This window comes from Phalacrocorax aristotelis, chromosome W (genome assembly GCF_949628215.1).
Source record: "Phalacrocorax aristotelis chromosome W, bGulAri2.1, whole genome shotgun sequence".
Taxonomy (NCBI): Eukaryota; Metazoa; Chordata; class Aves; order Suliformes; family Phalacrocoracidae; genus Phalacrocorax; species Phalacrocorax aristotelis.
Window position 1 is genome coordinate 11,848,194 of NC_134310.1, and position 20,627 is coordinate 11,868,820.

Here is a 20,627-nt window from a genome sequence, read left to right on the forward strand (position 1 = left end):
TTGGGGTGACAGAAGAAAGTACAGGTATTAAGGTCCAAATAATTCCATATCAGAATCAATACCTTAAACTACACCTAAGAATAGATCTTTCTCGCACAGGGATATGCAGTTTTAAAATAGTGTAATATAACAAAACCCAGCTATTTTTAAAGGACAAAGCTATCTAACTTTCAGCAGCTATTTTACAGGGTAATCTGCTTGGTTAAGCAAAATATGTCAGTCTTTATCAGCATTCCTATTGTTCTTTAGTCTTTTCACCGATTTCCTGTCAGTTGTCACTCCTGCATTACCGCTATTCTTTCCTCTTCAAGGGTCATAAAGTGTTGATATATTGAATAGAAGGAATCAAAATATTACATATTCTAAAACACTAAGATTAGCTTATTACTTACTCAAATTCTGTGGCATAATATTTGAAGAAGCCTATTAGTAAGTCTCCAAGGCTTGATCCATTTTTTGAGGGGTAACGAGGAATGATACATGGAGCTTGATGAACAAGATGCAGCTGCATAGTAGGATTAAAACATTCCTGTCAAAATTAAATCAGAGAACATATATATATATATACACACACACAGAGAGACTTAGTCTAGGTGTATGTATTTTTCACAATAAAAAAAGCTGCCCATCATTTTCTTCTTAGAGGTTCAAGGGCACGTGCAAGCCAACAGCTCTATTTCTCTTGTACTCCTCTGTTGGATACTAGTTAGTTACTCCCCCTGAGCTCAGGTAAAATCATCTTGCACAGGAGTGTCCAAGACCATCCCTTGCCTTCTATTTGCTAAATAATTTTAACATGGGAGAATCTCTGAGCTGGACTTGTGTTTACATGCTAGTAAAACCACATGAGTGGAAGCTGAGTAAGGTAGCCTGCTCTGAGCTGGCTGGAGTTGAACTGAGATAGGGTAGGTGAAGCTAATGCACTTATCGCCAAGTTCCCATAACTGTGGTACAGAAATACTCAATCCAAAAGGAAGGCCTGACTTATTTTTCCCCACAGCATAGTTGACATGCATGTTCAAACCCACTAGCTCTAATATGAACACATAATGAGTTCAAAGACTGCAGCAGTACCTCCTCTAGCCAACCTATCTGAAAGAATAGGTGATACAGAAAACCTGAATAGACAGAACACAGCATTTAAGCTGAAACATGCTTTTCTATGGAGAAGAAGAAAAAAAAAAAGTCATGTTTGCTGTAAAGGAAAGACAACTTTCAAAGGAATTTGCACAAGACTAAATTAACATGGTTTTAGATCTGCTATACTGTTTGGGCATCCATCACATCCTTTAGGTTCTTCCGAAAGACTGGGGCACATGGAAGAGAACATACATCATCTATTGCTAGCTAGAGAAACTATTTTTAAAAACTGGTAAATACCAGGATACTGCATTTTACAGTAGTGTCATGTATTTTAAGGAAAATAAACCCAAGATGTGCAGGAGAAAGTTTTATATTCACGTAAGGACATACAGTAATGACTTAATGGGTCCCTAAATTTACATAGATGTATCGCCTCTCCCACTCCTTTGTTATTTTAACAAATAGTATCAGGCATGACTCTCAAACTTTATAGTACTAGAACATTACTGGAAGGACTATACACTGTAATGCTATTTCCACATGCACAGCAGGCAATGCTTCCACTGAGAAAAGTATGGTTAGTGATCAAACCAGTAGTACTGGAAGCTTTTGGACTCCTACCCTCTTTTGCCAATTCTAGCAAACCTTCCTGGAACCTTGCATAACACCTTCTGTGGGAGGAAAAAAGGCAATTCTTCCAGCTGTGAAAAATTTGAGGTCTTGTTCTCACATGATATAACTTTGCATATAAAATGTTATTATAGTTAGCAGAGCTCAGAATTTAACAGCTTACAATCCAGAACACACCAAAAACATGGAGACAGACAAAAAGCAGATACGCAGCATACATATAAAGATCTAAAAAGGGGAACAGAGATGTTCATAGATTATACAGCATAGTTTTAACCCTAATGTTAATCAGATGGGTAACTGGAGTGAAAGTCACTCCTTACCCATGCCCACAGAAAGTTGTGGAAGAGTCAAACAAATGAATTTAGTATTAGCAGAATAACAACTCATGAGGAGTCTATCTATGTTTGTGCACCATATGAATGAGGAAAAAAAAAGTCACCTGGTAATAGTTACACCAATAGCAAAAGACAAAATATCAAATATTGTTGTAACAAAACTTGGGGGGGGGGGGGGGGAGTACATGTAATGCCTCTGTGTGGGGATACTTACATCCAGAAAAAGAGAGAGCAAAAGGATATAAAATACAATTTTATCCAAAAATATTTTCTCAATTAGATTTTTTTTGGCAGTTACTGAAACATGAAGTTACAAAACGTTGCAGAGTTTTAAAATCACAAATCTGTATTTTGAAAAGGGCAATTATGATAGAAGCACAGCCCAGATGAAGACATTTTTCAGGATATTTAGTTTGTCTGTTTCTTCAATGAATTTACAACTTACAAAAGCCATGCAAGCACCAGCAATAAATCTGAAAGACTCCTCACCTGAGGAGCAGGAAACATACCACATTCCAAAGATTCCCATCCATGGCAGAAGAGATACAATTCCTAAACTGCATTAGAAGGCTAGTTTCCAAATCTTCATCTAGTAATTAGGATTAAAACTCTTGAATTCTGAAATCTAAAATTATGATGTTTAAATTCCCCCCATCGAGTTCAATTTCATGAAATCTGCAGTTCCAAGTTTTACCATTTATATTAAGTACATTTACCTCACAAAGGTCAGGCAAATAAGTTTTCCTTATTCAAAGGCATCTACCTTCAAAAAATAAATGCATATTCTATACAAGTGCTATAGTAAAAATACAAGTTACAGTCTATAGCAGCTAGTCATTAAAAAACCCATCTAGTTTAAGAGACACACATAGTTATAAATAATTCCCATCTCCACTTGCTTTAGTGGTTATACCACTATGAAAATGACTCTTAAAAAGACAACTAAGTACCACAAAATAGAAAGCATGACTAAAAGTACTTTTCTGGAAGATATATTTTTTTTTCCCCACTAACTTAAATTATCTAAAGCAAATTGTTAGTCAGGTGTTTCTGATAATATTAGTCACCTTATTTTTTTTAAAAACACTGCAGGTTGCTGATCACCACATGTAGAAAAAGAAGTGTGTTTCATCTTTCTGAAATACAGCAAATTTGTTATGGAATAAATTACTATTACCAGATTAGAGTTTTATATGTAAACCAAAGTTAATTATTATTTAAAGTTGGTTATGGGGAAGATTTCATGGAAACTTCTGTCAAGATTTTTTTTATATGTGTATATGTCTCAATATTCAATATATCAATAACCAACAATGTAGATTAAGGTTATTTCTTAAAGCAATCACTCAGTGTCTACTGAACAAGAGATCAGACCAGGCACAGGATACCTAGGCTCATTTTTCTGCTTTGCCACAGACAACCCATAAAACTCCATTAGGCTCCCCCTGCCTCCATTCGTCTATTGTAAAACAAGGATAACAGTACTTTTCTTCCTGCCATAGTGACTCAGGGAATACTACATAAACAGAACAAGGTACAGATTATAGATTCTTGTATTGGGTCTGGCTGAGATGAAAGTAATTTTCCCCATAGCAGCCCTCATAACACTGTGCTTTGTATTGATAGCTAGAGATGTGTTGATAACACACCAGTGTTTTGGCTACTGCTGAGCAGTGCTCCCACAGCATCAAGGCTGTCTCTCCAAACTCCCCCCACAAAGGCCAGTAGGCTGGGGGTGGGCAAGATCTTGGGAGGGAACACAGCCAGGACAGCTGACCCAAACTGACCAAAGGGATATTCCATACCATATGATGTCTGCTCAGCAATAAAAGCTAAGAGAAAGGAGGAGGAGAAGGGGGGGCATTTATTATTTACAACATGTGTCTTCCAGAGCAACTGCTACATGTACTGAAGCCCTGGTTCCCAGGAAGTGATTGGACATCGCCTGCTCATGGGAAGTAGAGAATAAATCTTTTGTTTTCCTTGGCTTCTGCTTTATTAAACTGCCTTTATCTTGACCCATGAGATGGTTTTTTGGTTGCTTTTTGTTTTGGGGTTTTTTTGGGGGTGTTTGGTTTTTTTTTTTAATTTATTTTCCATTTTATCCCCCCAAGAAGGGGAGTGATAGAGCAGCTTGGTGAGCACCTGGTGTCCAGCCAAGGTCAACCCACCACAACTCTGCACATAAAGGGAGGCTAGTAATAAAACAGAATTACAAAGCATCCTTCAAATTAGCTTAGCTTCAAGTAGGCCTTCTTGTAAGTTTTCCCTTCTTAAATTGCTCTAGAAGGCAAGAAATTCAGCTTCTTTTAAAAGTAGTCCCCATTTTGCTTGGTGTGTCTTTGCCTCGTGCCATCTTAAGAAATGGCAAAGAAATTCAGGATCTGATTGAGAAACAAATATAAGTGAGCTATCCATTATTTCAAAATACCCCAGAAAAAGGGACCCCAAAAATATTTTTCCTCTAGATCTCTAATCTTTACTTTGGTTGACTGATTTCTCAAGGAAACACTAGCATTATATTCAAAGCTACATAATGCTTATGCATATTCTCATTCCACCTTTCCACCACCTTACACATAGGAAAGGAACACAAGCGTACATCCAAAAAAATCTTTACATCTGAATATCTTGGTGTATAATGACTTTAACTCTGACTGTACAAGACACTTCCTTCAAAAGAGTTTACAGTGGTAACATCAGCATAGTGTCTTGCTGTTTTTATAGGTATCTATAGTCACATGCATAAAAGACCCTTCTCCAGTCTTACAAATGAACATTTAATTCATGTTTATACTTCAAACAACTGCAACTCAAAGGGTGAAGCAAATTGTGTCTGTCCAACTGACTCCCATGCATGAAGTAGCTACTGTAAGCACCATCCCATCTTCTGCCCCAGCCCTTTGTAAGATACAACTGCTCATGAAGCTGAGAAAGCAGAAACAAAAACATGCTCATGCTGGAGTCCATAAAGTTCACAATCCAGAGCACTAGTGGAGACTTGGCTCCATCTGGATTTAAGCCAATACACCAGGCTGCTCTGGAACACTGGAGACTGAAGCACACATTCCCATCTGACTCCCAGTTGCAGCAGTGTTCACCTCTGGCAAATACACAGGCAAAACAACCAGAAGCAGTAGTGGCCTAAGCCACCACAGGTTCTCCAGAGCTTATCTGTGAAAGTTATGACTCAGAGGCGAGTTCTATATAAGCTTCAGAACCGATCAACACATTTTGTAGGCTACTCATCTACCCCATCTGGCTAGGGGGCCAGGAAGCCCCGGAATCCAACCCCACATCTGATATGCTCCAACATTCCCTCTAAAGTAGCAGTTGCAAAACATCAGTTCGGTGCCAGCTGGAGACTCCCCCATGGCAACAGAATGCACAGGTGGTCAGATCTGGTGGCTTTCCAGGACTTCTCACCCTTCACATCTGCAGTAGGGATATACCAAGTCACAGAATCTGCTTTTTGTTTCTCGCTCAAGGTAAGTATGTCTCTCTTACGCAGCACCTACAATTTTAAACAAGCAGTTTCTTTCAAAGCACAGAAGTATTTTCAAACTGCAGAAAGAGCTGCAAATTTGATTTGAAAAAAACAAACAAAAAAACCACAGACTGTAAGTAGGGTGGTTTGTTTCAGAAGGGAAGCAGCAGCATTTATGTGCAGTATTAGAACGGACACACAGCTTTGACTAGCTACAACCACGAGAAAAAAATATATGGTTTCTTTGGGTACTGACATTTGCCCATACTTTGTAGTTATTACTGCAAGCTATAAGACCAGAATCGTTTTGGTGTATTTCTCATTTTCATTTTAAGTTTCTTTGCAGTATCAGTATTTGGAAATTGTAACTTTCACAGCACATTTTAAACACTTAATTATATTCCTAATAGAGACAGTAGACTAAAAACATATCTGCAAATTTCTAGCATAATTTTTTTTGTGTCCTGATCCATAGTTTCACTTTGGTTTTACAGTAAGCATGTATAAAATATTCTTTTTATTTTATTAATTAGTCATCCTAGAATATTTGTCCATACTAATGCAAGGCAAGATAACCAACAAAGAAATCTATGTCGAAACAGGGTAAAAAAAATGCTAGAACACTGCTGTAGGAATAAAAACACAGGAACCTGCAACTGATTTACCACTTTCACAGGACACAAGATGAAACCTCGCATTTAGTACAAATTAATCAGATTTTTCAGCTTATGGTATTGTACACTCTTGCTTTAATAATTTAAACCATTAATATTTGTGTAGTACTCTGAAGGCATTTATACAGTTCAAACTACAAAAATGAATGTTTGAATTATTATTACAAAGAAGTCAAAATTACTGATTCTTTTCTTTAAATTACATGCTACATAAAACTAAAATAAAACACCCTTAAAAATAAATAATAATTTAAAAACTTTAAAAAGTATATGAGCTTTAGGAAAATATAATTAGCAAATTTAGTAATTAAAAAAACCCACCAGATAAAGCTAGGTGTACAAGAAATTAAAGACAGCTTCAAATGCTTTTAAGCAATATCAATGAAGAGATTAGAAGGTACACAGTACAGTAAAAAAAAAATCAGAGAAAAAATAAAGACCATAAAAATTTAGCACAGGTATACCTAAGCAGGGTTACAAAACAGAAATAGCAGTTCACTATAGCTCAAAGCTTTCTTCTGCATCTTGATTATGCTAATTACCCAAGATGGCTGACACCACAGTATTTTCTCCCTGATGTACAGTACATTCCCATTTCAGCATTATAGGAAGTATATGCAAAGGAAAGAATGGTTTTCTGATACTACTTCAGCACAGTAGAAAAAACATAGATAGGAACATCGAACTATAGCAACTATGAATAAAAGAAAAAATGTAAGGAGTGACACATGAAAGGAAAGGTAAGGAAGAAGGAATTAGGTATTTCTCTAAATTAGTTAAAGCATAGAACTATTCAGCAATAGCTCTTTTGTTCCTGGACAAATATTTAAGATGGTAGCTGTTATTTCTAGATAATCTTCCTTAGATTAAGGCTCACTGAAGCCCAATTTTGTGAGATCTCAGAAGTCTCCTTAGTAAAACATATATCATTCACACTCTGTACCCAGAAATATTAATCAACTCAACAGCTGTGGGAAGGTATGGAATTCTGAAACACCACAGTTGGATAGAAACAACACTACTTAACATATTAATAAATAAGAATCAGAAAGTTAAGATGACAGGAATATTTTCAGGCCAGCACAGAGAGAATTAGGTCAGCAGCTCTCATTAGCACTCTGTTTCAAACACAGCTGTAAATTTCTCATATATAACAAACTGTTTTCACTAAAGAAATGATCAAAAGCAGCAAATACACTAAACTTGTGTGAAAAAGGTTATCAATGACCAGGCTTACAGACTGTGTTTAACTTAACCCATTAGAGATATTTATGAATTCACATATTTTAGATAAGCAGCTTCATACACATATATGATGTATTAAATTCATAAACACTTACTGGATAATTTTTTTGGAGGGATGGAAGGATGGGTTCAGGTAGGGCTATAAAAAAAAAGTTAACAGTTGCTGTGATTCATGTAATTCCTGGGTAACAATATCATATCAACTACACCAGAGTTGTACTGAAATTCTATCTTAGAAACATTCAAGAACTTCACTTTTGTGTATTTTGTAAAATAAGTTATTCCACAAATCTTTCTGTTACTATATCTTGTATATAGTAGTATAAGAGGTTAATTCAACTAAAGGGAAGCTGTTACTAAGATACTGCTATTTGCAGAAGACATGAGAGACTCTACAGCAGCTGGGTATGAGTTGACTTTTGAAATTCATGGCTATAAGAAACTAGTTTAGGATTCCCTAAAGGAAATCAGAGCTTCATTCATTTTTCCCCCCCCTACATCTAATATGATTCTATCACAGCACAGGAAGTCTCCAGATACTGCATAAGTACACATTCTTCAGCTGCAAAGTATTAGATACCGAGTCTCCAAAAGTAACCCAAAGATAAAAGTAACACCCAACCCACTCAGCAACAATTGCTAGCAAAATCCCCATAATACACATAAATACAGTCTAATGCCTTTAGCTGGTCTACTGAATGGCAAACAGGTTAAAGGTCATACAATTGTTTAGTTTATTTTGTGTTTGTTAATATCATTAATGTCTGTAACTTATGAAAGTCATGGATAGGGAAAGCATATATTGCACAATACAAGTAATGGGGAAAAAACCTTTCTCTCCCAGGTTAGAATTTTATTCTATCTATGGCACCATCTAAAGTATTCACATCCTACTCGAGCCTTAGAGCAGCTACAGAACTGTTAGAACACTCCTCGTACTAAAGCTTCAACATCATGTCTTCAGCATGTCTTTTTAAACAATTGTTTTATATAATTTACTAGGGAGAAGAATAATTAAGTTCAGCACACAGGACTTAGACTTGGGACTTAATTCACCCTTCAGACAAGGTCTCACAGGGTAAGAGATGTTACAGAATCCTTTTTCCATAGGGACTAAGAATCAGAACAGCAGAATTCTTAGAACATGCTTGAGATATCTTCAAAGAGTATACTATATTATCTAGCAGGATTGCTAAGAATATGATCACAGCTGCTTTAATAATAATTTTTTAAAATTTCTAAACACCCACAAACAAAATGAACAGCTTATTTCTACAAGATCTTGGATATTTTCCAATTATCTGCCATAATGAAAGAAAAGGCAACAAAATCTGAGCAATATGAGCAATCAAGATATTTCATCAGGGTCTGCATAATATATTAGGAGGATGGAGTTAAGGGGAAGTTACCCCTTGTCACATGCGTTTTCCTTTTCCTACTGTACAAGATAGACCTGTTACCTGGAGGAAAGTTCATGCACAAGACTGATGTATCTACAAAATAAACTCAAGACACACTAACCTTAGATTCAAAAGACTTCCACACAAGTATGAGAATATGGAAATGGATTAATAAAGGAAAGAAGTTTGTCTAGTGAAGACGGGGATACTATTTACTGATAAAGAAAGCTTCCCCCCCCCCAAGTAACATCAACAAAAGCCCTATTAGAAAATTCTATGACTAGGACACAAGCTGCTTTCAGTAGCAGAAGTGAAAAAAAGTTAAAATCTGCACAAATAAAACATCAGAATCTAAACAGCTGGTGCCAGATACATGTCCAGAGCCACACTTCAGCCTTTTTTTTGGCAGAAAAGACTGATAAAGCACTGGTAATAGCTCCTCTTTGGCCTGCAGACTGCTGATCCTTCCCAGGCAGCTGACTGCACAGTTTTGTATGAAAGGAATTATTTTCCATTAAAAACGTAACACTATCAAATGCTTATCAAGTCACTGTTGAGATGGTCACTCATTGCTAGACCACGTAAAGATACTTTTTCTCCTCTCCTGTTTGTGCTTCACCTTCGCATAGCATCCAGTTGCTCCCAACATTTTCAATCTTGTATCTAATAATCACTTTGGTCTTTTCATTTTTAAGTTGCTTGCCATTTCACCTCCTCCAAATCAACAGGGTTTTTTTGGTTGGTTGGTTTTTTTTTGTTTTTGTTTTTTTTTTTTTTAAAATGAGCACCAGACTAGTAACCTAGTCAACTGGATCCCAAACAGACAAAAACACCCTCTTAGGTCCTCTACTACAGATACTGTTCAGCTGAAAGCAAGTCAACAGCTTGAGTCAACTATCATAAAAAGCTTTCCACCCTAGTACAGAGTGGGTGTAGTGCAATCTTGAGACTAATAAATAGTTGGCTACCCACTTTACAGCAAGTATCTACACTCCAGGCCAAACAAGCTGTCAGAGGAACTAAGCATTGCTCTTTCTATCTGATAAAAAAATTTAAAACCTACACAAACTGACAAAGAAAGAAGTCTAAAGTGAGAGCATACCCAATATGTCCACAGATATAATCATAAGACGTTAAGAACCAGCTGTCATTAAGATAACATGAACAAGAACAATCAGCACATTACAAGAAAATAAGATTTCGTTAACTAGAGCTTGAGTTTATTTTACAGTTACAGTGTCCTGCAGGTATGTCGATTTTTTTTTTTTTTTCCTTTTTAAAGCTGGTAACTACCTCCAGAGAAGAGGTCCACTTGTTAAATAAAAACACAGCACTAAGGAAATGGAGCACTTTATTTTCAGATTTTTCTGTGTAGAAGATTAAACACTGGCAGGAGTTAAGAGTGAAAACTACACAAATATGAACTTAAAAGGGATTATTTCAACAAGAAAAAAAGAAAAATACTTACTCTGTAAATAGTGCAAAACCATCAACACAAGAGTATAGCTGCTTAAAGTACCACAACTGGCATCATTTATGTCTCGGTAACTCGCCCACTTCTTAACAACCAGCACTAAGGGACGAACTCTATTCTCAACTGCAAATAAAACAAATGCTTCTAAAAAAAAAAACCCACCACATTTAACTAGACAGCAATCAATCAGTATTTGTTCCTACTTGATCAATACTCTTGTATTCTAAGGTTACCTTTTGTAATTATTTTATAGAATTTCCTTAGTTATTCTACAACTACTATTCATCTTATAAAAATCAGAAAAAATATTCACATTTGAAAACAGTCTGAATAGTAAGATCCACAGATATATTACAAGGGGTATGCCAGGTAACTTGCAGATAAGACAAAACAATGCATCAGTCAAAAGTAGAACGTGACACTACTTCATTAAGTTCTCTCCAGTTCATTGCACTAATTCCCTGAATTAACTTGCTGCCAGGACAGATATAATCTAAATAAGAAAAAATTTAGATTTAATAACCTTTGAGGGCAGGGAAAAGAATTCTTCTGGTTGGAGGACACAGCTCATTCTTAAGTTTTCCTTCAGGATCCACAAAAGTAGTAATCCCTGCATCCAAACATTAAATTTAAAATTTGCCTTGTCCTCAACAGCTTTTTTTTTTTTTGTAGATGAGATTGTTAGATACAGTAACACATTAAATCAAGATGTGCTTTTCATGAGTAAAGACATAAATACAGTCATATTCCAGCTATGATCATCTGAATTTCTGGGAAATATAGACAGCTTTCTCATGAAGGTTGTGATGTGTTATAGGGAGATGTCACTCACCACTACCTCCTAGGGACCTTACAGCATACTTAATTTATTATTTGCAGATACATGGAAACAGATTATCAGCTCAGTCAGCTGCCTTACAATGCCTTATATGTTTTGGAATATCTTTTCTAACCTGACATCATTGTACAAAGTTTTGTATTCTGCACATCAGGACAGGAATACATCAATAGGTAATTACTTCATCCAGGACAAGAAACATTCTACAATAGCACCAGTACCAGTTGCTGTGTTCTCCATTATTCTGAAAATCCTACCAAGCATGGTATTTTCCTCACAACCTATTTGCAGCGGGTCAGCACACATGCCCCTGAAAGTGCTACTCCTCGGAATGCATGTCCTAGATCCAGAAGACCTCTTAGAAAGAAAACTCCTTACCACCAGTCATCTCATCCCCTACATTATGCACCAGAGGTTGAACGAAGAGATATGACTACTACTACACTGTGAGATACAGAAGAATTACTGTACAGGCATCATATGAACATGCATTAACTGGAATAGGATTCTTCCATGAGAGAGAAATACAAACAGGCTCAAATTCTAAAGTGGACTCTCTTTTTTGTGACACAGTAGAAGAGATCTCTTTTTAGTTGACCTCATTCTGAGATAAGGTCTTCTGTCTGCTAGTACCCGTAATTAGCATATAACAAAGTAACACAGGCAGTAAACTTGTCCTGATGCTCTTTCATCAGTCAACAAGCTACCCCCTCAAGAAAGTGCTCAGTAATGTCATTTGCTCAAAGCTAAAAGGTCCAGCTTCAACTGAAAAATCCCAACCATCAACTGCTGATTTAATTGCAGACATGCCTCCTTAGGCAACTAACTGATAACACAACAGCATCAACTTCAGTTACCTATCTACCTACATTTCCCCCTTTTGGAGGCATTCTCCTTCACTTTGCCACATCATCTTTGATGTTTTCTATAATACCTATGCACCAACGTAGAAGGGCTGATTTTAAAGACAGAACAACATCCACAGAAATATTTATTATTTTTTTTAATCATGCTAAGATAACCAGTCCCTTGTCTGCCTAAGCATCTAATTTGTTCTAATGGAACAGGAGATACCCATACATCTTCCACATGAGAGGTAATTTCTTTTTTTTTTTCTCTCCGATGCAGGGTAAAGCCCTTCAGCCACACAAATTTTAAGTGATTTTTAATATTTTAAATAAATTAATAAAATTTTAATAATGTGAATATGAAACACAAACTACTCTGCTTGAAACAGTCAAAACTAACTAGTAAAGGTAACTTCTACTAATAGCTTCCTACCTTAAAGAGAAAGGAATTCCTGTATGCAAGAACTGAAGAAGGTGGTGAAAGCAGCAGCACAGATGGCCTAGAAGAAGCAGCCTTCTTCTAAGGCCCCCTCCTTATGTATTTATCTGCCAAATGACATTGTGATGCTAAGAAAGAAAAGCTTAGCTTAGCACTAAGAGTGTTGTTCTTATTACTTCCCCTTTAGAAGTCTGCATTTCAGGAAGAGATAGTAAAACAGACTCCTGAGGAGACACAAATCAGTTTTGTTTTGGGGTTAGTATAAAAACTGAAGCAGTATTTTGGCTTTCCTAAGGAAAGACTCTGTAACAGCATACAGTCACAGCTAGCTATCAGCCACACATATCTATCAGTGGCTGTAAAGAAATAAAAGAAACTGGAGATTACACCATGAGATGGTCATTAGTATAGTGATCTCATCATCTGCAGAAGACTGAAGCAGCCCCTGTAGTAGATATGTGGACCTTAATATGAAGACTCCTTGTTATCTTCTGAATATTATATTTAATTAAAAACATACTTAGCTGATATATCAGTTTTCTCCATACATTTATAGTGAACAAGAAGTTACCTTAAAGCTATCTAATGCAGCTAACGGTAATTATATATAGTAACCTAATACATTCAACTTAATTTTAATAGTCTATCAATACAAAAATACAAATTCAAAAAGCAAAGTTTATAGAAATAATATATTAAAAACTTACTGTATGCATAGGTTCTCAGAAGGAATGTATTTCTTATTCCTACAATATTGTTTACATTCAAGTCAAACTCCACACAGCTGTTGGTGAGAAGAAAAAGAATCAATCATCAGATATTCAATTTCAGAATATTTACCTACTTAGTTTCTAGAGTATTATCTTAGTTATTTCTCTACCTCTGTCACTTTCTTCAGAGTTTTGATGCTGTGATTTCTACTCTTTTTGTTTATAGTACTTGAATTGTTTATATACTTGAATTCCATTGTTATCAAAATGTAGGTTCTTGTTTTACATAGAAAATACATGTAGATCCAAATCTAGACCTTAGGACAACATAATATATAAAATAATTTGTAGATTTTTAACAAATCTTTCTCCTAACTAGACAATACATGATTTAGTATGGACAACTTTTGATGCCAGGAGGGATTGAGGTATTAGTTTAGCTAATCATACCAATGAACTGAGAAGAGGTCAAAAGGTAAGAATCTCTTTTCTGCAATGATGGTCTGAGATAAATCAGCAAGCACTTGGAGATGAAAACTGTTTATTAGTAAGTGGCACATACTGTGTAAAGAAACTTCTGAATTGTAACCGTTTCAGAGCATGCAATTTTTAATAACCGTTTCATACTGTTAACAGCAAATAAGAACAAGGCAAACAAGCACTACCTGCTTTACTTATATCCCCCTCCAATTTGAATTTCATACTGCATATAGAGCTTAACTGCTCACAGTACTCAAGAAACAATATTAAATTCATAGTCAATAAGCCATAGCAACATTTTAACTCACAACAAGAGCAACCTATTGTTGCCAAACCAGTAGCTATCTGCTATGTACAGCTATTTCAATTTTATATATCCAAGTCTCACTCACATAGTTGTTTGCCTGAACATTCCTTTGGATTCTCTTGAACTATTTTAAGGGGAACATAGACCTAGAATTTATTAAACTAGATAAAACATTAACTTGATGCCTACAACAGGTTTTTGACATCAACTACATTAAAACATTCTTTGCATCACAGGTATAACACAGTTTTAAACCTGAATTAATATCAAGCATGACTTGTTTGATACTACCATCTTAAAACATCTAACAGTACAGGAAATAAACAAGCTTGAGCTACTGCCTGACAAATGTAAAAATAAGTGTAAAAACCAGTATGAATATCAGTTGTATATGCAAATATAATAAAGTATGTCAAGCTGCATATGTAATTCCAATTAACCCCAATTGACAAGATTACTATTTACCAGACACTGATTAAAGAAGTTCCATTGCAGTTATATTGTACTTTAATACAAACATTTAATAGATGTTGCAATTATGGCAAGTGAAAAAGGTTTTGTACTGTTGGGACTCAAATTCTAGCAAAAGTGCTAAAGGAGAGGAAGAGAGTCAACTGCACATCAAATGTAGCAGAAGAGGAAGCTTTTTCATCCTCCATAGTACAGAAATCTTGTTAATTAATCAAAGGCTTGTCTGGTAGCAGAGCCAGCACTGGAATTATTTCCTGGTGTCGTGCTTTAGCCGGCAGCTCAGCCCCACACAGTCGCTCGCTCACTCCCCCACCGGTAGATGGGGGAGAGAATCAGAAGGGTAACGCTCATGGGTTGGGATAAGAACAGTTTAATAATTAAAATTAAAAGAAACAACAACAGAAATGCAATGTAAAGGAGAACAACGAGAGGCGCAAAGCCCCGGGGGGAGAGGGGGGGGGGGGGGGGAAGGAGGGGAACGAACCGCCGAAACAAACCGCACGCAACGCCGCCCCCGAGCCGCAACCTGCCCCCCCTTAATATACCGGTCATGGTGTCACATGGTATGGAATGAACCTGCCATTGGCCAGTCGGGGTCAGCCGCCCCCACCACGGCCCCGCCCCTCCCAGCCCCCCCCCCCCGCCACGCGGCAGAGGGCGGGAAGCTGGAAAGGTAGCCGACCCCCACAGTGAGGAGAATTAACCCCTTCTCAGCCAAAACCAGCACACCTGGGAAAGACTACAAAAAAAAAAGATAAGAAGTCTTTACATGCAATGGATCTTTCCTTACTGTTATAGCATTAAAAAAAAAAACACAAAATAAAACCACCACAAAACCAAACAAACCCTTTAAAATGAAAAAGGAGAACACACAAACTGAATGTTTTCTCCTTTCACCAAGTCAAAATAAGTAGGAAATGGTAATTTTCAAATATATATGGACCAGTGACAACACATTAGAATCCAGAGGCTGAGAGCGCCCATTGAATCCTACCACCTTCTCCCAGCAGCTGGCCATCAAGAGAATTGGCTTTCACAGGAAACTTGTTATGTTTAGTTTCTGGTTTTGGCCAAAACAAGCTTAGTCCCCTGGGTACAGAATATCCAAACCATTTTTAATACCTCTGGAAAAAAAACAACAACTAGTGACTGTGCATTTATGTATATGTGTGAGCCTAGGAAAGACAAAAGCTGATAAGGACTAGAAAGACAGATGCTTTAAATAAAAAGACAAAACATGGATGGAGGTGACAGGGTACATAAGAGAAAGATAACTGGGGGGGAACCACACCCCACACCAAACAAAAAACCCCAACCCAAAGTCATGTCATTCCCCCCCACCCCACTCCCTTCTTCCAAAAAGAACCAACACAGAAAGCCAGATGGTGAACAGCACTGATTTTTCTCAAAAAAAAAAAAAAAGTAATAGGCAGCTTCTAGTATAAGATAATACTTTGATTTAGTAGGAAATAAAGAGTTCTTTAAATCCTGTCTCTAAGGTATATTAATATCATGACTTTTTTTGTTTGTTTTGTTTTAAAAGTGACAGCAGTATGGACTATAAATGCCTACAAAATACTTCCATCTTCTGACATAATCACTTCCATACTTAAGGTTTCTTTTTAAAGTTAATTTTCTGATGTTAAATTGGAAAAAAATATTCTTGCTATAGCTCCATGATTTATTCCTGGTAAAAAAATCTTGAATTACCATATAACTTATCCATGAAAACTAATATTGTTATAAGTAGCTAAGCCATAAACTTGTCAAGCTAAAATTTGTGTGTTAATACTTTCAGAAACCATGAGAGAAACAACCTTCTGTACTGTTAGAGGAGAAACTTATCAGTTAAAAAAAAAATTCACATTTTTAAAAGACAGGAAAGTATACAGAAGTAAATATGGGATTAGGTGTAAATGAAAAAAGTATATAACAAAACCCTAGCAAGTATTATATAATATCTCAGATGCAAGAATAGCTTAAATGGATATTTATTAGCTCAAAGTGTAAACATGACAGATTCAGTTTTATCAGAGCAGGGTTTCTGCCATGATAAAAGCATATCGTGAATTTTAGAAGCATGTGGGCAGGATAAGATAAATAGATACAAGGAAGTTGTTCAAAGTCCTATTTACAAATAATAGTCAAACCATGTTATTACATGAAGGTGATACACATAATTCTTACAAAATATAAGCCCATAAATATAGGAAGATTTTAACATTACTCAGACTCCCAACCAATTTGAGTGCTTTGGAAAAGTTTTTTCCTCTATGGCAGGTACTTTTATCACACACGATAAGGAATACATTGTCATGTCCTACTACATCCCTCTTGATTATTTATTTTCATGTCTTTATAATGAAGATAAAATGAATACAATACAACAACTTCTGTCCAATTACTTTCCCCTTCTAAAAAAAAAAAAAAGCCATAGAATTAGTACCTAACACTGTAAATAGAACATGCAATACTACACTTTGTTAAACACAGAATATCTCCCTAGAAGACAGCAGAATACATTTTGCTAAAATGAACAAAAAATTTTAATCAAGAAAACAAATGTCATCATGTCCTGGTTTCAGCTAGGATAGAGTTAATTTTCTTCACTGCAGCTAGTATGGGGCTGTGTTTTGGATTTGTAATGGAAACAGTGGTGATAATGGGGAGATGTTTTGGCTGTTGCTAAGTAGCACTTACACTGGTCAAGGACTTTTTCAGCTCCCCATGCTCTGCCAGGTGCACAAGAAGCTGGGAGGGGACACAGCCAGGACAGCTGACCCAAACTGACCAATGGGATATTCCAGACCATATGGCATCATGCTCAGTATATAAAGCTGGGGGAAGAAGGAGGAAGGGGGGACTTTTGGAGCGATGGCATTTGTCTTCCCAAGTAACCATTACGTGTGATGGAGCCCCACTTTCCTGGAGATGGCTGAACACCTGCCTGCCCATGGGAAGTAGTGAATTAATTCCTTGCTTTGCTACCGCACGCAGCTTTTGCTTTCCCTATTAAACTGTCTTTATCTCAACCCATGAGTTGCCTCACTTTTACTCTTCCAATTCTCTCCCCCATCCCACCAGGGGGAAGCAAGCAAGCACAGAAAGCAAAATTACCTTTCACAACAATTTTCTTCCCACCATTGTTTTCCTGTCATGAACCATCTGTCAACTAGAATCCACTATGCACAAATCACCCATAGAAATACATGATGTACCGCTACTAATTCACATCACAGAAACTAAACAGCATCTCAACCACAAGAGATGTTTCAGGCCATTGAAAAAGTAAGCTGACTGCCACTGTATGCTAGCTGTACAAATTTGTAATCCAACTACAGTACAACACAAATAAAGTATTACTTCAGTGGGACTACTCATATGGACAGTAGATACTTTCCTGCATCGAAGTCTAAGAAATTATGTTGAACAGAATACTTGCCTGACTTTATCCCTGAACTTCACTATTGGCACTTTTGCTTGAATCAGCCGAGGTCGTTCAATGTAGCTTGCTAAAAGGGAAAAAATATGCAACTAAGTTCCATGAAAGATGCTGATCTTAAAATAATAATTAAAAAAATCCTAGTGTCAAACTGACTTATCTATTTCAAATAGTAGCTTATTAGATTTCGCAAAAATATTCTTAGAAGGGTTGCACTAAACTAAGTAACCTTAGCAACTGCAGCAAAAATACAATCTAGGAAAACATGTGAAAAAAAAAAAAGCACTAAATATTAGAAAAAAGCATTAGTGGAAGATTTTTCTGTGGGAAGTATATTCAAGAAATTTGAACATAAGGAATGGAGTAGTACCTGTGATAGAAATCCTGAATAATTAAGGTTCAAAAAGAAGGGAGCAAGAACAGACCCATCCAGGATGACCAAATACTTAAGTCCAGCACCACATTGTAGCAAGGGGCACATGATCAGCTGCATACTTGTTAATCATGTCTAGACTGCAGTTGATGTCATGCATTTTACTGATCAAAAAATATTAACATAACTGTATCATCACTATGCACTGATTACGCTTAAAACTTCAAGAACGGTTTCTTTGACTAAAGTACATACAAAGAAAGACACTTCCTATTGAATTACTACTGAAAACAGGACACCGCTTTCCATGAAAGATGGATTAAGCTTTATTTGCCTTTTGCTTTAGTGACAATAGGACATGCAATAAATACACAATCACAGGACTGCACCTCAGATTATTATCCACACAGTACAGACACACAGGCTCAATGCCAGACTGTCTAAACCCAAACATACTAAGCTCTGCCAGACTCAGACAGTGCGACCAAACACATCTTTACACTTAGCAACCCAAGACTGCTGCATCAGTCATTATCTGCGATTTCCCCGTTCTTCACAATATCTCAGGCTGTATTTAGTAGTTGCCCATAATCCTGAATGAGAAATGCACCCATGAAAGTAATGGAAAAGACAAAGCAGAGTCCATAGGTTACACAATATGAATTTAGGCAAAAAGCACAGCTTTAGTCAATTCTTAGGTTGCAAAACATAGGACCACTTGAATTTGACCATATCAAACACTACATATTCCCCTTGTTTCCATAAATTAACCTCAAATTAGCATAAATAAGCATGACAAAGATAGGATTAGTACAGATTAAAAATAGCCTTAAATAAAAGCTGATCTTCACCAGGCAGGTGGGAAGAGATCTTTCTACCAGTTTGGATAGCAACCTTGATTAAAGAGTGTCAGCTCTACTGCATTTGGATGACAACTTCAGATTTGTTAAAACCCTACTGTACAATATTCAATTAAAATTAGTCTTACCTTTTTTTTTTCCTGAGAATTTTTGAAAGTGTTTTATGGATATGCACATTTGGACAGATTTGACCTGAAGTTAATTCTTTATCCATTTAAAAAAACAAAAACAAAAAAAGAACATATCCATTTCAGTCAGTATTCTACATGCAGAATGGCAACACAGAAAAACCTCTGCTATAAGCCTTTAAATCTGATGGGCTCAAATTCCTTGCTCACACTTGTTACCTTTTGCAAGCCTGAAACTGAAATAAGCTGGAGTTTAGATAAGTTTTGAATCCACTTCCCAAACCTCCCAGAATGAAATGCTAACCTAACAATCACAGTTAACTGTATATAAAGGGTAAGAGAGATGGCATTCAAAGTTCTGAAGATGATTTACCTAAAAGACAGACTTTTCTTTGGAATGGTTTCCCATTAGTCAATCATGGAATTAAGGTGAAATAAGTAGAGAATCACTCCTCTTATAGCCCTTATTTTGAAATATACAGGAACACCAGAGTGCAGGAACAGCAGAAAATGTTAGGAGAGGCACAGCTAGGAAAACTTCTCTCAAGTTCCTAAATTGCAGTGGTCTAGGAAAAGTCTAGAAAAGCTCTAGAACATTACCTATGCCACAAATCTCCTCCTTACAAAAAAAAAATAATTCTTTTTTAGCCCTTTCTCTTTCACAAAACTAGCCCAAGAACTTAGTTTTAAATAACATTTTCTTTCCTCCTCCTTCTTGTTTCTCTCACATCTTGGCACGTATATTTAGTTAGCTTTTGTGTCTGGCCCAAACTATGTTTATTTCTGTTCTCCTGTGTGAAGCAAAGAATATGTTTAATGACAGCTCACACACTTGTTGAGAACATGCTGCAGTCTTTCTTCCACAAGATTACAGGATAGCATATGTATTAACTGGGCAGCACAAAACCTGAAAATAATGATCAGAAGCAGCTTCATACTTTTTAGGTTGTTAAAAAGCCCTTGCAATAAAATACAGAATACTGTTTGAATGAAATTGCAGTTCTTAAATGAAGTTTGGTACAGACAAATCTTACACTTGCTTGTACACAGCTGCAGCATACATGCACTCACGCTAACCCTTTTAAGGCTGCAAATCTAGAATTCTGGTTCAAGTTGAAGTAACGTCTTAAAAGAATTACAATTTCTGTATGGTTTTTCTTCAAATTTATGTACTTGTAGATCCCACATTTGGGATTCTGAAGACAGTATAAGGTAGGAAATCTATTAAACAAGAAACTGCAGTTCCATTTAAAAAAATATACACAAAACACAACAAGAGCTTTGCAGCCAATTTGGAGCTGACAATGAACAGACATTTCTGAGCACGTAAGCCTGACTCCACAAACCCACAGGAGTGCCAACAGGACACCAGTGAAGAATACTGCTAAGATCATCTCCCC

General features: G+C 36.5%; 1 protein-coding gene across 4 annotated transcripts in view; it reads right to left on the reverse strand.

Moving 5' to 3' along the window:
- LOC142049497 (poly(A) RNA polymerase GLD2-like) overlaps nucleotides 1-20,627 on the reverse strand; it is a 47,354-nt gene that overhangs the window by 17,060 nt on the left and 9,667 nt on the right. For 3 of the 4 annotated variants that reach the window (XM_075077262.1, XM_075077260.1, XM_075077259.1), the window contains 5 exons: nucleotides 17,867-17,936; nucleotides 13,164-13,240; nucleotides 10,326-10,454; nucleotides 7,553-7,596; nucleotides 393-529 (listed from right to left, as the gene is read on the reverse strand). In XM_075077262.1, coding sequence (XP_074933363.1) covers nucleotides 393-529; nucleotides 7,553-7,596; nucleotides 10,326-10,454; nucleotides 13,164-13,240; nucleotides 17,867-17,936 — 457 coding nt within the window. The remainder of the gene's footprint in view (nucleotides 1-392; nucleotides 530-7,552; nucleotides 7,597-10,325; nucleotides 10,455-13,163; nucleotides 13,241-17,866; nucleotides 17,937-20,627) is intronic. The other variant, XM_075077261.1, reaches the window with a different exon arrangement.